Here is an 18,886-nt window from a genome sequence, read left to right as displayed (position 1 = left end):
TTATTAGTTGATGGCTCAAACCCAGCGTGGCACACTTATTATTCTAACGCGGAAAAGAATGACAGATTGAGCAAAAGGGGAAAAACAATTTAGTTGAGTGAGAAAAGATATTGAGGTCTATTCCCCCCCAATTCTGTTTCCACCCTGCTATTTTGTCATCGAGCAATTGAGTGAGGCTATAACAGCCTCATATTTGTGTAATTTCAATTTGGATTGCTCTCAAATATCTATCTCACCTTCCTGTATTGTGTACTATAGATGTATTTTTAACCCAGTATAAATGTGAAACAAATTCCTTTGGCAAATGAGAAATAAAAGCCATTACAATTTTCTCTCGTCTCGCTGTTTATTTGCATTTAATGTTGCATACATGATGCCAGCAGCATGGCTTTTTTTCATTCATTGCTGCTGGGCAACTGAAAAAAAAGGTAGATAACTTATTTAATATGATGCATTGCATTAGCAACTGGCTTTAATACCTTCTGTGATCGTTTAAGTGGCTTTTTGTGCATTTGAGAGCAATCAGGGGACAGCCCTCAAAGTGTTCTACCTCACAGATGCAGCGCCTGAAAGCATATCTTCAAACAGCACATGGAAAATGAACACTGCATCAGTCACAGTAACAATTATAACAGTTAAAAAAACACACACACACACACACACACACACACACACACACACACCATAAGTCTTAAAAAGTGCCGCCACCATAGCAACTTCCCCGGAATGCAGTTTAGAAAATACTGTTAATGTCTTTTTTTTTATCAGTTTGTTAGATGTCATTATGTTTCAAACATGAACTGCACTTACTGGATTCTATGACCATAAAATAATAAAGTTGCCAGTTTGATGCCAAATTCAGCATTGGTTTGGGGTTATTGGGAAAAAGAAGGCTACCTCATGAGCTTCTGCACTAACAGCATTATGGCTTATGGCATTAAAAGAAAAAAAAAAAAAAAAAAAAGGAACAGCATCTGCCAAAAAATAATCCACTTTGTCCCATAAATGAAAACCACACACACACACACACACATTTAGCATATGATTGTGTTATATAAAACAATAGTGAGATGAATAGAAGTTAGTAAGAAGCTGGCAGTTGCCATCGTCCGTGTTCTGCATTGTCCAAGAACAGCCATCTTTTTAAAGAACAGAACAGCAGTCATCCATCGCCTCCTTCTTGATGGTGGGTGTGTGTGAGAGAGAGAGAGATAGAAAGCGCTCGAAAAGACGAGCCTCAGCTCCTCACTGCAAGCATCGAATTGATCTCCCAGATGAGGTTTCGGAGCTGGTCCATTATCTGCTTCAGCTGTTGGTTCTTCTGTTTGAGTTTCTGTCAATAAACAGAAGGGGAAATCCATCAAATTAAACACGTTGCACACTGAGATCGAAGATTGAAAACATGCACGCGCAGACACGGACATAGTTACATATCCTACAAACGCTGACATCTCATGCCTGTGTGAATGATGGGAATCATTAAAGAGGACGGACCGGGAGGAGAAGGGCTGTACAGCCGATGAGCTGAAGCCAACAGGGGAAGTGGAAAAGTAGTTGATGTATGAATGCGTCAGTGGGTGTTCTAAACTGCAGGGACCACATACTACCAAAGCATCATCAGCGCATCCCAAGGAATTTGGCATTCCTGAACACTCCCCATGTGCTTATCTAGCACCTTCAGAATAGTCACATTAATTCATGCTCTTTTTTTTAACATTCCAAAATATCATCAAACTGTGATTTGCCATCAAGAAGGTGCTACAAGTGCATCACAACAAAGACCAACAGACTCAAGAGGTTTTGCCCAAAATCCATTACTATTCTGAACTACTAACATAGACCGATGCCTCAGAATTCCATCTAATCATTAGTAGTGCAATATTTAATAGTATTATAGTATTACAGTCCAATATTTGCTGCTCACGTCGTATGTCAATCATTACTGTGCAATATTAAAATAACGTATACATAAGACCGTATTTTATTTACTTACTCTCTTCCACATGTATATAGCGCGGCACTATTCACGTTATCTTGTGTTATTTGTTTAGTGTATAATATCTATATAGTGACAATAAAAGGCATTCATTTATTCGTTATCTTGGTCATCATGGCAGATTCTGTGTGAAATTTCAACGTTTTCTGTTTCGCCCTGCCGTTCTTCAGTGCAACACAGCTACATCCTTTTCATCAGTCCAACTAAATGCAATCAGGCAGTATCTGAAACCACGGTTAAAAAGAATGAAAAAATCTATTCCAACTCCATTATAAATGGTCACAATTCTCTAACCGTGACTAATTGCACAACATTATCCGACATTGATAACAATTCCGGCAATCAATTTCACCGTCTCCCTAATTCGTGACGTTTAGCCGGCCCCTTGCGGCCACTGAAACGTTTGAGATTGAATCAACATGTTCTCCTTGGCCTTATCACACGCACCTATTAATAAATCATCTTATTTACATTTACAGCATTCATCAGACGGCCTTATCCAGAGTGACATACAGGGACAGTCCCCCCCTGGAGCAATTTAGGGTTAAGTGTCTTGCTCAGGGACACAATGGTAGTAAGCGGGATTTGAACCTGGATCTTCCGGTTCATAGGCGAGTGTTAACGCTCCACAGCGTTATTCTGTTAACTATGCTGAAACAAAATAATATTCTGAAGCATTGTGCTCCATGGTACTTCAGGATTCTTAAAAAAAAATGGTTTATCCATCGAAACCTTTCCATACAGTATTAAATACCAGATGATTAAAAAAATTGGGATTTGGGATATAACTGGTAACATCACCGTTTGTTATTATTGTCACCCATACTGTCAGTACCGTTACTAGCATGCTGAGGTACAGCGCCTCGGTTTCCAATTCATTTCTGCAACAGTAGGATAGTCCAAAAAAAAAGAAAAAAAAAAAAAGAAAAGAAGTTTAATTGGTGATCCCGGTACTGTTGCTTAGCAACGTCAGCAGTGGCACTTACTTGTCACTTGAGGTTGTGGCTGAAAAAAATGGACAAAAGATTAATATGAGGCATTACGATGACAACCTCAATAAGCAGTTAGATCAGGATTACATTTATTTAGCTCTCATATTGAACTGTATAACTGAAATTGTGTTTATAGCGTCATGTACACTCTACGACTAGTCCTCCAGGTGCCAGTTTCAGCTTTTTGGGTTAGCCTTTTTATTTAAAAAACTCCCCTGTGTTCAGTACACTCCCTCCTTAGAACAGGCTGTAACAACTATGGCACAGCGAAGACTGGAGGCCTCGTGTTCCATCCTCCTCTCAATATATTCTGAACGCGGATGTTTGCCTTCACGACGTCTCCTTTCTGTCCACTACTCGGTTGTTATTTGCTCCTGCGGGGCTTTTCCTTGACAGCAGGGCTCTTGTTTGCCACAGAACTGGCCTGAGAGGAACAGGGAATTTTGAAACTAATCACTGCAAATACAGCGAGTGCCGAATGCCACAAGGCCAAAACGCAGTGTTCACGATTCTGACGGGCTCTTCACAAGGCTGACATCAACGCCTCTTGACATCCTAAGCACAAGTTTGGTATAATTTACTTTAGCAGCAAACTTGAGTTTCATGTAGCACCCACACTCCAGCCAAAAATACCACTTTTACTAGATCACACATCACCATGGGTTTACTATTAGAGGGGAGTAGTAGCCCCCTATTAGACTGTGATGATGAATTTCTTTTAGATTTCAGTGAAATCTCCCTTGTTTGCAATGGAAATGATCCCAATGACAATAAAGAAGAGAATTCTCAAACAAAACATGCTTATGATTTATGTATTTGTATGCTTGGGGGTGTTTATTGGGGGGTAGGGGTACACTGGAGGAAACTATGACTTGGGGTCCTAGCGAACCAGAACTGATTACATGGTAACCTGGAAGCACGTTGTAAGTTGCTCTGAAAAAGGGTGTGAGTGTAAAAGTTATAGACACGAGCCATGTTTTCAAAGGGCTAACGTAAGAACTCTTAAGCACTTGGATCATTGCAAGGTTCAGCGCAGCAAAGGGCACTGAAGACCACAGGCCAGATCAGATCGAGCTGCAGGTTGAAATGGTGATGCAAGATCGGCCCTGTCTTTACTCAACTTTCCAAAGCGGAGTGTGAAGGGCTCGTTCCCCTGAGCTTCCTCTTGCAGCAGCGAAAGACTTTTTGGATGCAAGCTTTGTGAGGACAGGGCTCATTAGTTAAGAGAAAGAAAGAGATATCAAGAGAGAGAGAGAGAGAGAGGGCGCAAGGGCTTTGTCCTCAACCTGGATGAAGGGACGAGAGACATTTGGCCCTGGCAGATGTTCACACGCAAGGGCACCCACCTGGCTCCGCTAGAAAAAATGTTAAAATGTCAACACAGTCCCTTCTGATAATAGATTCTTTCTTTTGCCCTTCAGCTCCTGGAACAACAGCGTTGGCTCGCTGCATTTTAATTACCCCGCAGAAGTGGGGGAGGGAGGGGAGAAAAAAAAAAAAAAAAAAAAAAACTTTTCTCCAATTTTTCTCACCTACTTTGCACAGTTTTTGTCACGGATAAGTCTATCAAACATGCAACAAAATCGTGAAGGGCTCAGGCAACCTAAAAAAGCACCAGAGAAGAACCCAGACGCCAGTCATTAACACTGGCCTTTATTAGAAACATGCCGGAGAACTTTGATGTTCGAGCAGGGACAGAATCTATGATGAACATGGGTGACTCTAGCTTCTTCTTATCCCGTGTTTCCTTCTCGCGTCCACATTAAGATCTAAAGGACGTTTCTCAAGAATGTGTGAGCACAATCTTTGTAACATTTTTCTTTTGGAGCAGAAATGTTCTACTTGTCAAATAAGTCATGAAAATGTTATGAAGCGTAAATTGAGTTCTGGGCTCCATGTGAAAAGCGGGCACATTTAGAATCCCTGGACATGAAATGAGCAGCAAACTGACTGACATATGGTGCGTGTTTCGACTCCAATCACACGTCTGATTGAACCATCTGACAGGCGCAATTCCCCAAAGTTCCTAAAATGACACTAATTTTATTGCGTATTTACCCACTCTGCGTTTTACAAAGACGTTGCCGCTTTAGTCAAACTGACACATTTTGAGTATGTACTGTTTTACCATTAAGTGGTAAGGTCTGAGTACATTTGAAGAGCTCACATATCCACAAAAAAACGAATCAATCTGAGTTTGTTTAAAGGGCTGAAAGGGTCAAAGTGTGAAAATGCCCTCACTGCACAAGGCCTATAGATTTTAATCATCACAATATGGTGGTCCAAAGGTAGTCTATTATGGTTAATTAGACAGCATTAAATGGAAAGCCACTGGAGCTAACACATAGTATGCATCTAATTTAAACAGCAGGTAATGTTAATTGATACAAAACCATATTTGTATCAATGTTATCCAAAATAAAGGCAGCACTGTAACTTTTGCTTTTTCTATTTAAGCCACCCTATATTATAAAGAAGGGACCTAAATCCCCTATCCATAAACCAAGGTTGGCACAGAATAGATCTGCCAATACATGAGTGTATATAACAGTTAATGCCAAAATGTAGAGCACCACAGCTAAAAACCTTTACATTGTTTTAGAATATAAATAGTACAAACTGAATCGAAGTGAATTGTAACTTTCCCAATGACAAAATGAAACAAACGCATGCATGTCTCAGAGAACCAAGACAACAATTCATTTAACTGCTTTTGTAATGCTAATGAGGAGGGAGGGCGGGACGCTACAGTAACGCGGCGCAGTGTTTTGCACACCGCAGTAATAAAAATGCAGTGTCGCTCTGGATCCAGGGCTCGGCTAATCCACCCTGTCAGTAGCAACTCAAATCGCTGCCTTTATTCCTGTGGATCTGGCACGGCATTACAAGTGTAAGTGTCTGCAAGTGAGGCGAGGGGATTAGGAGGATCCAAAAGGAGGCTTGGGGTGGGGGAGGGGTAGCTGCTTAAAACAGAGCTGTAGCATATCCCCCATCTTCACCTCGGCAGAACTGGACCCACACTCTGGTATAACTAATTACATTGTAACTAAACACATTCTGCAGCAAATTAATCACAATTAATCGTGACTAATCGCAAGCCCAGCTACTGAGTTTGCACGTGATTAATGCGGACAACCAGTTCATCTGCTGTGGCAGCCAACCGGAGATGAGGAGTCATGATTAATCGTGACTTACTCTATGCTATATTGCATGTTACGCTGTCCGTCTATATATAATGTAATGCTTGTTTCTGGCATGGATGAATTTCTCCTCCGTGTCATGGGTCAGACCCAACACAAGAAGTAATCAAAATGCAGCTGTGTTATTTGCATTTATTTATTCCAATATTGATCAAGCCGTACATTTTCACAGTCTTAGATGCAGTGTATTGAGTCGGTGGTAAGGCGTTTTGCCGTGATAAGAAAACTGTGTAAGTTTTCCTTCCCTCAGGGGCTGAAGCAGCTAGCCAGAGGAGGAGATGGTGGTAAACCTTTGGTCAGCACATATGAACGCGTGTCTGTGTGGCGACTGTCATTCAATACTAGGTTTCCTGCACTTTGGAGAAAATGACAAGACTGTCACCAAGCTAAAAAAAAAAAATTGCCATTATCCCGAAGGAGAGCTCTGGCCAAGGCCTTGAAACACTCGCACTCCTCTCTCCCTCAATTTCAATTTGCTCACTGCGTTGAGAGGGAGCTCAAGCTGAGAGAGGCGGGAATCGCGCGGCTCACCCACTGATCAATATTCAACGCCGCTGCTCTGCTTCTCCCCAACTCGGGCTCCCCAAGTGCCAGCCTTTAATCAGAACACACTGTTTACCAGGGGCTGCCTTTTACTGTATAAAAATCGGACATATAAGCACTTGTAACAATGGTTGCATAAACAATATACCATGCATTAACCTTAAAGCAGTTAAATAGCAAAACCTTCTCTTCCGTATCAATAATTTTCAGTCCCGAACGCATATCAGGGTGGAAACGGGCCACCAGGTGATGCTTTTTTTTAACATTAGTAATCATTAGATAAAATAAATTCTCCTATTCTGTTCCAGAATGTGCACTTTAGTTAAACTGGGGGAAATAAATATATTTATATTACATTTACATTTTACAGCATTTAAATGACTGCTCATAACAATTAAATGATTAGAATAAAAATTATGACACACACTATGTAAGGCAACCTTAGGTTTGAGGAAAGTGCTACTAACTGTTTAAATATGATTATCAACAGTGCACTCACCCGCCAAATGATGGAAGGCAACATGATAGCAACACGATTTTGCTGGAAAAGCAGAGTCCCTCTGTATATTCGGGTAGCGGGCTGACTTCATTTTATTAAAACGTGGCATCAGTGAACCCAGACACTGCCTCTACAGGCTTGTACAGTAAGGATTATAATATGATGGGTGCATGTGCTCCCATCACACTGGAACAGGGTCAGTCTGTACCCACCAGACCACATAACCTGTTTTGCATTGTTTCTCAAGTCCAATCTTGCACAGTGCTTTTAACCATGACAAAGATTTTAATCCTTTCTATTTTAAACCAATTTTAGGCATTTACTGTACAGTACAGTAGGGTGGTAGTAGCCTAGTGGGTAGCACACTTGCCTATGAACCAGAAGACCCAGGTTCAAATCCCGCTTACTACCATTGTGTCCCTGAGCAAGACACTTAACACTAAAATTGCTCCAGGGGGGAACTGTCCCTGTAACTACTGATTGTAAGTCGCTCTGGATAGGGGTGTCTGATAAATGCCTTAAATGTAAATGTACAGTTTGGCAACAAAAGTGAGCACACCACAAAGTGAAAATGTCCAAATTATCCAGAGAAGCAAAGAGTACGAAATGCTGCCATCCAGGGTCTCTCCCTGCTTTGGAGAGACCCAAATGTCCAAATGTTGTTTGCTATTTTTTTCACCGTTTATTTCAGTCCTGTGAAATATTAGAAACATAAATGATTAGGCGTGTCTGACCGGTAGCGTATGTTTTTGTGGTTCTATTTAAAGTAGCTTCTGCCTGACACGGGAAGCATTTTTTTGCTCTGCTTTTCCCTGGATGTCTAACAGGGTTCATTAGTAATACCTCTCCTGCTCCATTTCCATTTCACTCTCAATTCACCTCCGCCAGAATCCCAAATGTCACTTTAGATTTCATCTGCTATTCATCTGGGAATTATATATTTATATGGTTTTGATTTTCTTTTTAAACTCTTAACTTTAATGCAACCAGAGAAAGGATCTCCTTTTTGTTAAAAGCGCGGGTATTCTTTGTTTTTTCTTTCTTCTCTCTCCCTCGCCGGCTTTATGTAAGTGCTTCAGCTTGTCAGGTGAGGTCACAGTATGGTCAAGTTATCTTTTATTTATTTTTCAGATCTTTTTCCCAAGAGCTTGGCCAACGTAACCACTTCCTACTCACTCTGTCCTAGGATCGCATATTTAAAAGATAAATATCACATTTAGCACCCTCTACCAGTATTGTGCTTTTTATCTAGATCACGAAAATAATAACATAATACTTTTTCAAACTTCACGATGCTACATTTACGGTATTTGGCAGAAGCCCTTATCCTTTCATTTTACCATCAATGAAGTGGTCAGTTCTGGTTCACTAGGACTCAAACCACAAACACAATCATTTTATTCACTCTGTTGTAGTTTTTTCTTGCATAAGTCAGACTATAAGAAAGTTACAAGTTAGTGTAAGTATTCTCTAAAGAGGAAGGCCTTAAGCTGCCATTTGAAAATCCTGTGCTGTTCTGACCTCGAGGGGAAGTTCTTTCCACCACTTAGGGGCCAAGAAAGAGAAGAATCTAGATGAGCGTCTTCAGCGGTGGAGGGACCAGGCAAGCATGTGGTGGAGGGTCGGAGAGTGCGAGGTGCAGTGTGAGGTATAATTAGGGCTCTGAGGGAGGACAGTGAAACCCCATGATTGGCCTGAATCTAATGTGGGCAGATACTGGGAGCCAGTGGAGGGAGCGTAGCAGTGGGGTGGTGTGAGAGAATTTGGGAAGGTGTGTGTTGGATCTACTGGCAGGTCTACCCACCCCTGCTTTTAATTAATTATTTTCTTAAACTTCCTTTCAGAGCATGAATGCAAGCTTAGATGTGATGACTGAAACATTCGTGGCTGAATATTTCTATATGAAATCTGTAATGTATAATGAAAAATGTTTTGCAACCCAAACATTAACCATACCCATCACATAACAAGCCCCACTCCTTGATCGCAGCAGTGAAGGGTTGACAAGATCTCTCCCGACTGCAAGGGTTCACATTAAACAGAAACAAAGTGAGACCCAAAGCCTGCGGCTTCATTGTGTTCTGTTTGATTCAGTCAAATTTAATTTGTGTGGCTCCCGTCCCCCACCCCGCTTTCTTTCTTGGTTTCAAAAGAGAGGAACGGGCTTCTCCAGGCGTTGCGTTCATGAAAGCGGGCCTACAGCAATGAAAAGGGAGTCTATCTCCTTTCACTTGCAGTAATAACGCAGGCCTCTCAAAACGCAGCGTTGAACGAACCAAAGTCCTGAATGCCCGTGTTTTCCCCGAAGAAACGGGAGTTTTTGCCTCGAAACGCTCACGTAACCAAATCAAGATGCCTTTTAACCCAAATACTGGCGGTGACAGCGAAAAAAGAACCCTCCCAAAAGGACCTAAATGGAGCAAGGAAAAGTTGCCAATATCACCCGTGTAGCTCAGAAGGAGTCAGTGCCTGAGTCGAGATGGTCTTTTTCTTCACAGGGAGCTGGGAAGATGAAGGCTCTTTAGTGGGGTCTTGCTATCTTTTCTGGGGAAAGAGTCTTTCATCTCTGGCTGGGCTGTCAGGGGCTTACAGCATCTGGGTCTGACGATCGTTTCGCTGGCAATGTTGGGGGTGTAGGGGAGCAAAAAAAAAAAAAAAAAAAACACACAAACAGAGCAGACGGTAGAGGAGGACAAAAGAAGATAACAAGAAAGAGGTGCTAGATATCCAAGCAGATGAAAGAGAATTCCGCAATTCCACTTTAAGATCTCAAACAAGCCCAGTTCTTCTTCTGTATGGAGAGAGAGGCCAGATTTGGAGTTGCAGAGGGACACGGCCACTGTCTTTTGCTCTTTTCAACAGGTGAAGCATCACCGCAGCTCCAATTAGAAGCAATGATGGCACCGTGTTAAAGCCACAACATGGCCCACTGCTCTACTCGCCAATTAAACACACTTTTAGCGATGCCTTCTTGAGGTTATGTGACAGTGTTTTAAAGGGTCTGTGCTACTGCTGAACAATGAAAACCTGTTTTCACTGATTCTCATCATTGAGCCAACCAATATCGTTGGCTAAACGTTCCATTTACGTTTATGGCATTTGGCAGACGAAATTGTCCAGAGCGACTTGCAACATGCTTTCAGTTTACAGTCAGTGAGAGTTCCTGTCTAAGGAGCACATCCAACCCTTTTTTAGGAAAGGTAAGACTGTACACAGTATTCAAGGAGAGGTCTAACACTTGATCGCTCCCTTAATTTCAGCTAAGGCCATAAAAAAAAAAATCCTTCTTACTTTTCTGCTCACTGCATGGACTACCTTACATTTGTCCATGTTACATTCCATCTGCCAGTTATCAGCCCAGTCGTTAATTAAGCTGATATCCTGCTGCGGCATCTCTTTCGCCAACTCAATACTAGCAACCCCTCCTACTTTGTGAAATTAGCGAAAACGTTTCCAGTTTGTTGCATATGCTGGTGTCAATATTGTTTATATAGATTAGGAATAATGGTGGTCCAACATCTGAACCCTGGGGTACCCTGCTATGGACACAGGTTTATCCAGCATTGTCTTTTGGTTTTTGTATTTTGAGAAGGGAAAAAAACCCCATCTCAAATTCATTAAAGCCGCCCATGACCATTTCTGAATTATGACCCATCCTATTCATTTTTACCTCTCACCATTGAGCTCATTTGACTGAGGAGGACAGACGTGGTAATTAACAGGATGCAAAAATAAGCAGAGCGGTGTGGGAAGCTGAGAATGACCGAGAGAGGCTGGGACGAATTAATAACAACCCAGATCTCTCTCCAAGGCCTTCCTAATGGGCTGTGACAGGAATTTATTAACACTTAGGCTGGTATTAAATCAAAAGGCAGCTCATGGTGGCGATGGTGGACTACAGTAGACGGCCGCACGCATTTGCTAAGGGATCCTATGGGACCTCTTTACCCACTGGTGTCAGGGAAGGGGAGGAAGAGAGTGGGAGATAAAGTGAGAGCCTATAACAGAAGGTGTCCTGCAGGAATTTTATTGTCCCTTTTAAAACTAAACTTAATGAAATGTGGCTGGCAGAATTGAATTAAGTCAAATTAATTTCCTTGTGCATATATGAGATAAGTGGACTAGCATTCTTGCTAGGCTTGCTTTGACATAGCGAAGCATGCTAGAGTAAGTGGTCACATGACCAGGTCCACCCTGCCCCCCGCTGGAGCTGAGGCCATAACTCAACCCCAGCTTCCCAGCAACATCCATTACCTGCGATCGACAAGCGCTGGGAGCGGGCGATCACTCACCGACGGGACACCGCATAAAGCAGTAGGACATTACCATACTGGGCATTCATCTCTCTACTCATCTCCCAACCTGTAGAGCCTTGGCCACCAAACACAGTGAACCTGCTGCTCCACCCGCCACCACCTACGCTCCATCCATCCATTTATCCCGGCCCACGAGTCGGAAAATCCATTCTTTCCTGTTCTCTTCATTGGGGGAATCTGTGCCGTGTCTGGGCTGTTGCCTCTGCGGCAGCTGCGGCGAAGCTCCTAACATCTGCTCTCCGTATTCTGATGCATGGCTCCTTTCCCCGGCTCATAATTTAACCTCCTTTTTTATTCCCAAAACATGCCCAACACCCCCACTTTTGGAGCCGTAATTAACAGCTGGCCGTTTGGGCAGGGATTGGTGGAGCGTGCGTGTGTGCATGCATCAGATGAGTTATTTCTCTCAAGACCAGTATTTACTATGTTGCTATTTCTTAGTTAGATGATATTCCAGATCCTTTTTTTAATGCATTATAGATTGGCAATTTAAAATTACCAATTAAAAGCTTTTTTGTCTTCCCAACAGTCACTATGAAATAGTTTAGGAAGGGATTTAAATGTTAAAAAAATGCACAAATAATAACAATTGCAGACTGAAAGTGTCAATAATGTTCATGATATCTAGAGATATGGTGAAAGAACTGGGTGTTGATCTCTCCCAACTCTGTAAACTCTTACAAGCAAAAGTCTACAGACAGAGAATGATCATTTATTGCACAGAGAACAATAGGACAACAGAGTCTCTTTCTCTAGACAGATCACAACATTATGTCTTAAAAACTCTGCATTAAATGTTTGAAGTAACTCAATATTTGATCAATGTTGGACATGCAAAGGAGGGGGGGGGGGGGTTGTTACGTTAACAAAATTGCTTGCAGCTTAGATAGAGGTTAGTTTAGAGCTTTTATTTTCACTGGTTTCTACTGAGGCACAGTACTGTATGTCTAGGAGAGGGACATTTGGTGTTGTCTGCACTTTAGACAAACTGAAGCTGACATTTTCATCAGGTAGTCTTCTTATCGAGCGATGTTGAATGTTACGCCAAACTGGCCAGCGAGCATACTGCTCAGCGATGTGCTTCATCTTGGATTATTGAAATGTATAGGGTCAAAGGTCACTCACCTTGCTGACCTCCAAGACCTCACGCCGCTCCTCGCTGGCAGAGTGGGTCTGGCCGGCTGAGCGCTCGTCCAGTTTGGAGCTGTCGTCTTCGACATACGGGATGAGTTGCTGCAGTGAGGTTAAACAGAGTAGTCATTCTAAACCCTGCTGTGTGCCGTTCATCCAATGCTCTATGACAGCCGAGATTGTACACATAAATAAAAATCTTAAAGCTAAAAAAGCTAAATGTATCAAGAAATCCACAGATCTGAATGCATTGCAACAATAAAATTGCGATATTTGTGTAATGGAAGAAAATGTAAATTGAGAAACTCCAATTTCTGAATTCAACATTACAGCCACACTTAAAGAACACTTCTCAAACAACCTCGATCCATCAATACATCTGTACTTAAAATCAAATAAAAACTTTATACCAAACGTTGTGATTTAATCTGCCTCCCTTTATGCAGCGTAACCCTGCGAGGTAGTTGCAGTAATTATTTTAACACAGGGGAAGTTGTACAACTCTATTTCTTTCTTTTCCTTCCCACCACGGTGCTTGTCAGATAGTCCTAATATGATTAATTCCCTCAAACCCCATTCGGTGCTTGACCTTGCTGCGCCGCTGGCGAAGCAGCAGAAGCAGCAGCTATGCGGGGACCGGCACTTGTTCCCTGCTTGGCCTGCTTTAAATCACACTGACACCTACTGGTGTAGCAAGAGGCGTAACGGGCCAGGCCCGTAGATGTTGGTCCTGGACTGTTAGGAGGTAGAACGTTCAACAACAAAAAATTATACATAAAATATTCTTTATACATACTACCGTGGTTGTGTTTTTTTTTTATTTTTTTTTTTATACCTTTTCAATAAGCAGCGAATCCTGCAGCACTTTAAAATGAGAAAACCAGATGCATGGCATCACATAAATCAGAAGAAACCATGAAAAAAGGAAAAACAATTTGATCTACAAGGCGCTTGACTCATGTCGTGATTCCAAAATAATTGCGGATATTGAGTCATATGTTGTTTTTTGAGGTCTGCCGTACTGCTGAGACAGCCGAACAACAGCGGTGAAGGGGGACGGAGGATGGGGGGGTTAAATAAAAGATTCATCCAGTTCGGGAAAGCATTAAGCCATAACTAGCTGACTGGCAGAAAGGAAAAGGGATTTGAGGAAAGGACAGGGTTTGTTTGAAATGAACTCTGCAGCGCTGGTTAGGGATGAGAAATCTGCCAGGACAAGCGAGACGAGGCCAAGATGGAACAGGACGGGGAAATGTACATTGGGGGGGGTGGGTGGATGTGGTTTCCGGAATGACGAAGATGAGTGGGGTTCATGGAAGCGCTCCAGGTTTTTAGTTAGTGGGCATGGTGGGGTTTGTAGGGGCTGGGGAGGGGAGGGTCCACGAAAAAAAGAGCGGTAAACGGCATGATGTTGCACAGGAAGCTCCGCGGTGGCGAGCAGGAAAGCGCTGATGTTTGCTGCAAACCCCCCCTCACACACACACACACGCCCAGATGTTCATTATCCCTACTGCTGCTAATTAGGCCACGACTGAATTAATTATTCCATTTCCTGTTTCGGGAAATATGGGAGGAAAAAATGATTGCCTTCCAAACAGCAGTCACCTGACATGAGTGGAGTGGGAAGGAGTCTGGGGTTTTAGGCAAATAACTGGAAGTTCCAGATTACTGTATTCATCCAGCATGCATAAAAGATGTATTTGACTCTTCTTTCATTATTCTGCTTTGAAGGTTAATTATTCAGAACCTTGTAATTTAATAAAAAAACTAATTTCGAGTTATAAGTTCTTGCGGTTCTTGTTCACTGAAAAACAGAATGGAATGAATTGTGATCACCATTGCAATTTTAATTGTAATAGAATGGTGAAACAGACATATATTCAAAGTGAGGTGATTGTCACTTGTGATACACAGCAGCACAGCACACAGTGCACACAGTGAAATTTGTCCTCTGCATTTAACCCTTGGTGAGCAGTGGGCAGCAATGACAGGCACCCGGGGAGCAGTGTGTGGGGACGGTGCTTTGCTCAGTGGTACCTCAGTGGCACCTCGGCGGATCGGGATTTGAACCGTCAACCTTATGATTACGGGGCTCCTTCCTTAGCCACTGCGCCACCACTGCCCCAGTATTCATCTGAAATACTGCAGTACTTTATGAATTATAGACATTTGAGAGATGCTGAGCCCTATTTACAAAGGGTTACACTGATGGAAGTGCTTGGGGCATAGTGCAATATGACATCAAGTTATATTGCAGAGGAGGAACAAACTACCAGTGCTTTTGTTCGAGTGCCAATATTTCTGTCACCCAGATGACAAAGTTTAATGAGATTTTCAGGAAGTACAACTGAACAAACAATCCGATACAAATAGCATTTCATAGAGAAATGTTTACTGAACATCCACTCATCCAATCTTATATTCATTCTTACACAGCGTAAAATCGCCCTTTATCTTACCGCAATTAATAAAGGTAATTTGGCTTGCTCTGGTAAAATTAGCAAAGATTTTGTTCAACAAAATCCCCCTAAAAAATGTTCTCTCCCCTCACTTTTATCACTAGATGTTTGCTAGACTTTTAAGAGAATACAGTAAAGAAAGTAGCCGACAATAACTTCTATGCAGGGAACAGTACTAGTCTTGCCATCAATGTAGAGAAACGGCGACAGGTTTCCAATTCCAGGTGTGCCGTGCTTGTTCGCGGCTAGCAGTCTCTGAAAGGGGAGAAAAATGCCAGCAGTTTCTATTAAATGGATCTGGCGACATCTGCGATGGCTCCCTCTGTATCTTCTGACTGCAAGAATTATGTCACTGAATTAGCCAAAGGCACAGCAAAAGCCACCAGCTGGACACACTTGGCAGGTCTTATGTGGGAGACCAGGGGAGGAATAAATACTTGAGCTGGGCTTGCAGTGCAAGTCTCGACTTTAATCCTGCTGTCTGGAGCTGCGCAAAACACTCATATACTTAGAAATGTCACAGCAAGCCACTTCTCACACTCTGGCAGTGAAGTCAGTCTTCTTTTAAATAAACGCTTTCAACACACTAGATGCTGAGACTTTTTAAGGCCACGACGGAGGGTTTAAAAGAAAATCTGTGTCCTAGAATTGCTGACAAATAAAATGGGTTTACTCACATTTACACAAACTGGAAGAATGTGCCCATGTTCACACAGATATCATACAAGGGGTGATTTATTCCAGCATGCAAATCCAGGGATCTTCAGACTTCATAGTTGCCTATTCTAATCAGAGATGTGGCAGAGCTGGTACAATGTGTGTCGAGCTGCAATTCTGACAATGCAGGGCCTGCGTTTTTGTTCTTTTGATTCCTGCCTGTAATTTTATGCTTTTCTGATTTTGCATGTGTTTGTGAAATATAACAATATGTAAACGACACCTGTACGCTGCACCTTGGTGGTATTTGCGGTTTTATTACACCATGATATGCCTGGAGCCTCAAAAGAAAGGATCAATAACCAGCACAGTATCAGAGAAATTTGTTGCCCAATAAAAAATAATAATAATTATGTAGTCTTTACAGATTGTGTCTCCATCTTGTAAATATAAAATGTCATTTGTGATCTGTAGTCAGTAGCATTGAGCGAACTGCAAGGATCTCTCTAGAAGTGGGAGGGGCTAACTGACCTCAGGGGGAACTGGGTCCAGGCCGGCGCAGTTTTCGATGCACTTGTCATAGACGAGGCGCAGCTTGCGGAAGAGGACGCCCAGCATGCGCAGGTGCTCCTGCAGCTTCCCCAGTCGGTCCTGATGGGTGGTCGGGTGGTACGTGACACCATTGGGTAGCTGGATGCAAGGGTGGAGGGGAAGCAAAAAAAATTTAACAAAACAAAAAAAAAAAACTCACTCGCGTGAGACTGGGTGCCGCCAGCCCACCTGCATGTTCCTCAGCAGCTGGAAGATCTCCATTGTCCTTAAGACAATGTCCTGCACTGTCTCTTGGCCGATGCGACACAAGGAGGCTGTGTTGACATCTCGGGCGGCCTGCGCCTGCTGCGCGGGGAACTGGGAGCTCATGCAGGTGCCGGAGACGGGTGTTGTTGTCATGGACACGCACAGACGTCTACTCCGCCCTAGTGCGCCGCGGCATGCCTAAGCAGGAGGGAGATTTCAACAACAACAGTGTATTATTTCACAGTCCTGTATTGCATTCAAGCTACTGTCGTAGATTTCATTACTTGCAGTCCTATTGGTGGCACATGCATGATCACGTACAAAGAAAGTTAACCATGGATTTTCAGATCACGCTAAATAACTAAATAACCAAAGACATTTTCCTTTGGTCCTGGTAACTAGCATGAATGGAAAACGTTCGTTTACAACACTTCATCCATGCAAATGCAACTCCTGATTATATGGCACAGCAATGCGGTGTCTGAACACCCCAAATTTAAAGGGTCCCAAAATGACTGTATTCAAGTGAGGTGACAAGTCACACACAGAGGACGGGGAAAGGCAATTTTAGGAAATCATACGCTTTAAAAAGTGTAGTAGCCATAATGTGGTGGGACACGTCGGCTTGCTAATTAGCTGATAAAACACAAAAGAGCTACATGACAGCACGTCACCGCTAACACGCTAGCATCCGACAATCAAAATCCAAACACCGCGATAGCCGCAAGCGACGGGCACGTCGCGGTACTTTAAATAAGCTCGACCGAATCGTTTTACAGAAAGACATGGTCTGTTTAATTACCCAGCGGTCTGTAACTGTTTATTATTAACAAAACGTCATTCTTCTCCTGGCTCTCGAAATCCCACCGGTGTCCACGGCAACATCGCGAGACTTCGGTTGTTCGGCCGCCGTAATGTCTGGAAAGGGTGCGCACTCAGAGTGCGCCTCTCAATAATAACAATAATAACGATGTCTCTTTTTTGGCATGCTATCGCATACTTGATTTTCTTTTGTTTATTAAAATATTGTACATATATGTAAAATGTTTAATTTAATCATGTATTTTATTACCAGGGTGAGTTTTTGGCCCGTTGCGAACATAATCGTTAAACGAGATAATAGCGCCGCCGAGTGTTAATTTTTAATCACAAACGTGTTGGGAAATGTTGGGTCTACGTACCAAATTGTACGTATTTTAGCTGTAAAGAGTCTGTTTGTTTGATAAACTATTATAGCAAGTGACAATTGAGTTCTCTGCTGTGATGTTTCTTATTCTGAACACCAAAATGAAACAATCTGAAAGAATCTTCCAGACTCAAATCTCAGCCACTTAAGGCACTCTCAGATTGGGCTAAATAAAGGCCCAGCCAAGCACGTCCTAGATCATATGACATACCATTAAAAGTGCCTTCGGTTAGTAATAAATCACTGACATCGTCCCCAGTAAAATTGCTGGAAGAGCGATTTGCCCAATGGACATTTCAACATATTTACCGTTTTCCATTTAGTAATGGCAATTTAATAGTCTTAATATATTTTTTTTTGTTCCATTTAGCTTTCATAAAACTGTCATGTAATCAAAATGTGGAATACTCCTCAGGGATACCACGGATTATCCAAAAAAAGGTGTAGATGGGGGTTTTCTCTTTAATATAATTGTCACATAATACTACTCTTGCCATGCATTTAATGCGAATTTAAGTATGATTTCTTCCAGAAAATATAGTCTTTTGCGCCTGAGTCAGGCTTAAAACTAGATTAGGGTGGGTATTACTGATTTTTTTTTTTTATTAACTGTGCTGCTAGGGACCTATGGTATTTTTAGGTCTGCGTATGAAAGAAATCTGGCTCTGTATTGAATTTATCTCTGAAACAAGGGATTTGAGGGGGAGTTACACAAGCCCTCTTTATGACTGCAGGGGAAAATAACCCCCCAGTGGAAAGTAATAGAGAGGCCGAGTGAGCCGGGCTTTAATTAAGAAATGGACTGATCTTCCTCCTCCTGGGCAAACTTCAGAGAAGGATGAGTGCACTTATATTACGCACAATAACCCCTCTCGCCTATATTTTCCAAAGTCCATTAGGCACCAAAGTGCATCCACCTCAACGAGCCTTTGTTTTTTAGTGCTTTTATTTGATCACCTTCAACTTTAGTCTACTGTGACAGGCGTCTGTGGCTCAGACGGCAACTAGTTCTGTCCGCCGGGCATTACAGACAAGAACAATGACTGCATCAGGCGGAGAGATGAACTGAGCTTCCATCATATATGATTCACACATTTTGGAAACACATT

The 18,886-nt window shown here is 42.4% G+C and overlaps 1 protein-coding gene across 1 annotated transcript; it reads right to left on the bottom strand.

Moving 5' to 3' along the window:
- Nucleotides 1-337: 337 nt before the first annotated feature.
- med30 (mediator complex subunit 30) lies at nt 338-17,507 on the bottom strand. Its single transcript, XM_028964850.1, has 5 exons — nt 17,394-17,507; nt 16,574-16,789; nt 16,325-16,483; nt 12,672-12,779; nt 338-1,333 (listed from the first exon to the last, which is right to left on the bottom strand). The coding sequence occupies exons 2-5, from the start codon at nt 16,742-16,744 to the stop codon at nt 1,238-1,240; spliced, it is 534 nt and encodes a 177-aa protein (XP_028820683.1). The 5' UTR covers nt 16,745-16,789; nt 17,394-17,507; the 3' UTR covers nt 338-1,237.
- Nucleotides 17,508-18,886: the final 1,379 nt, after the last annotated feature.

Source organism: Denticeps clupeoides, chromosome 20, assembly GCF_900700375.1.
Source record: "Denticeps clupeoides chromosome 20, fDenClu1.1, whole genome shotgun sequence".
NCBI classification, from domain to species: Eukaryota; Metazoa; Chordata; class Actinopteri; order Clupeiformes; family Denticipitidae; genus Denticeps; species Denticeps clupeoides.
Note: the sequence above shows the minus strand (reverse complement) of the source record. Positions and strands in the feature narration are given on the sequence as shown.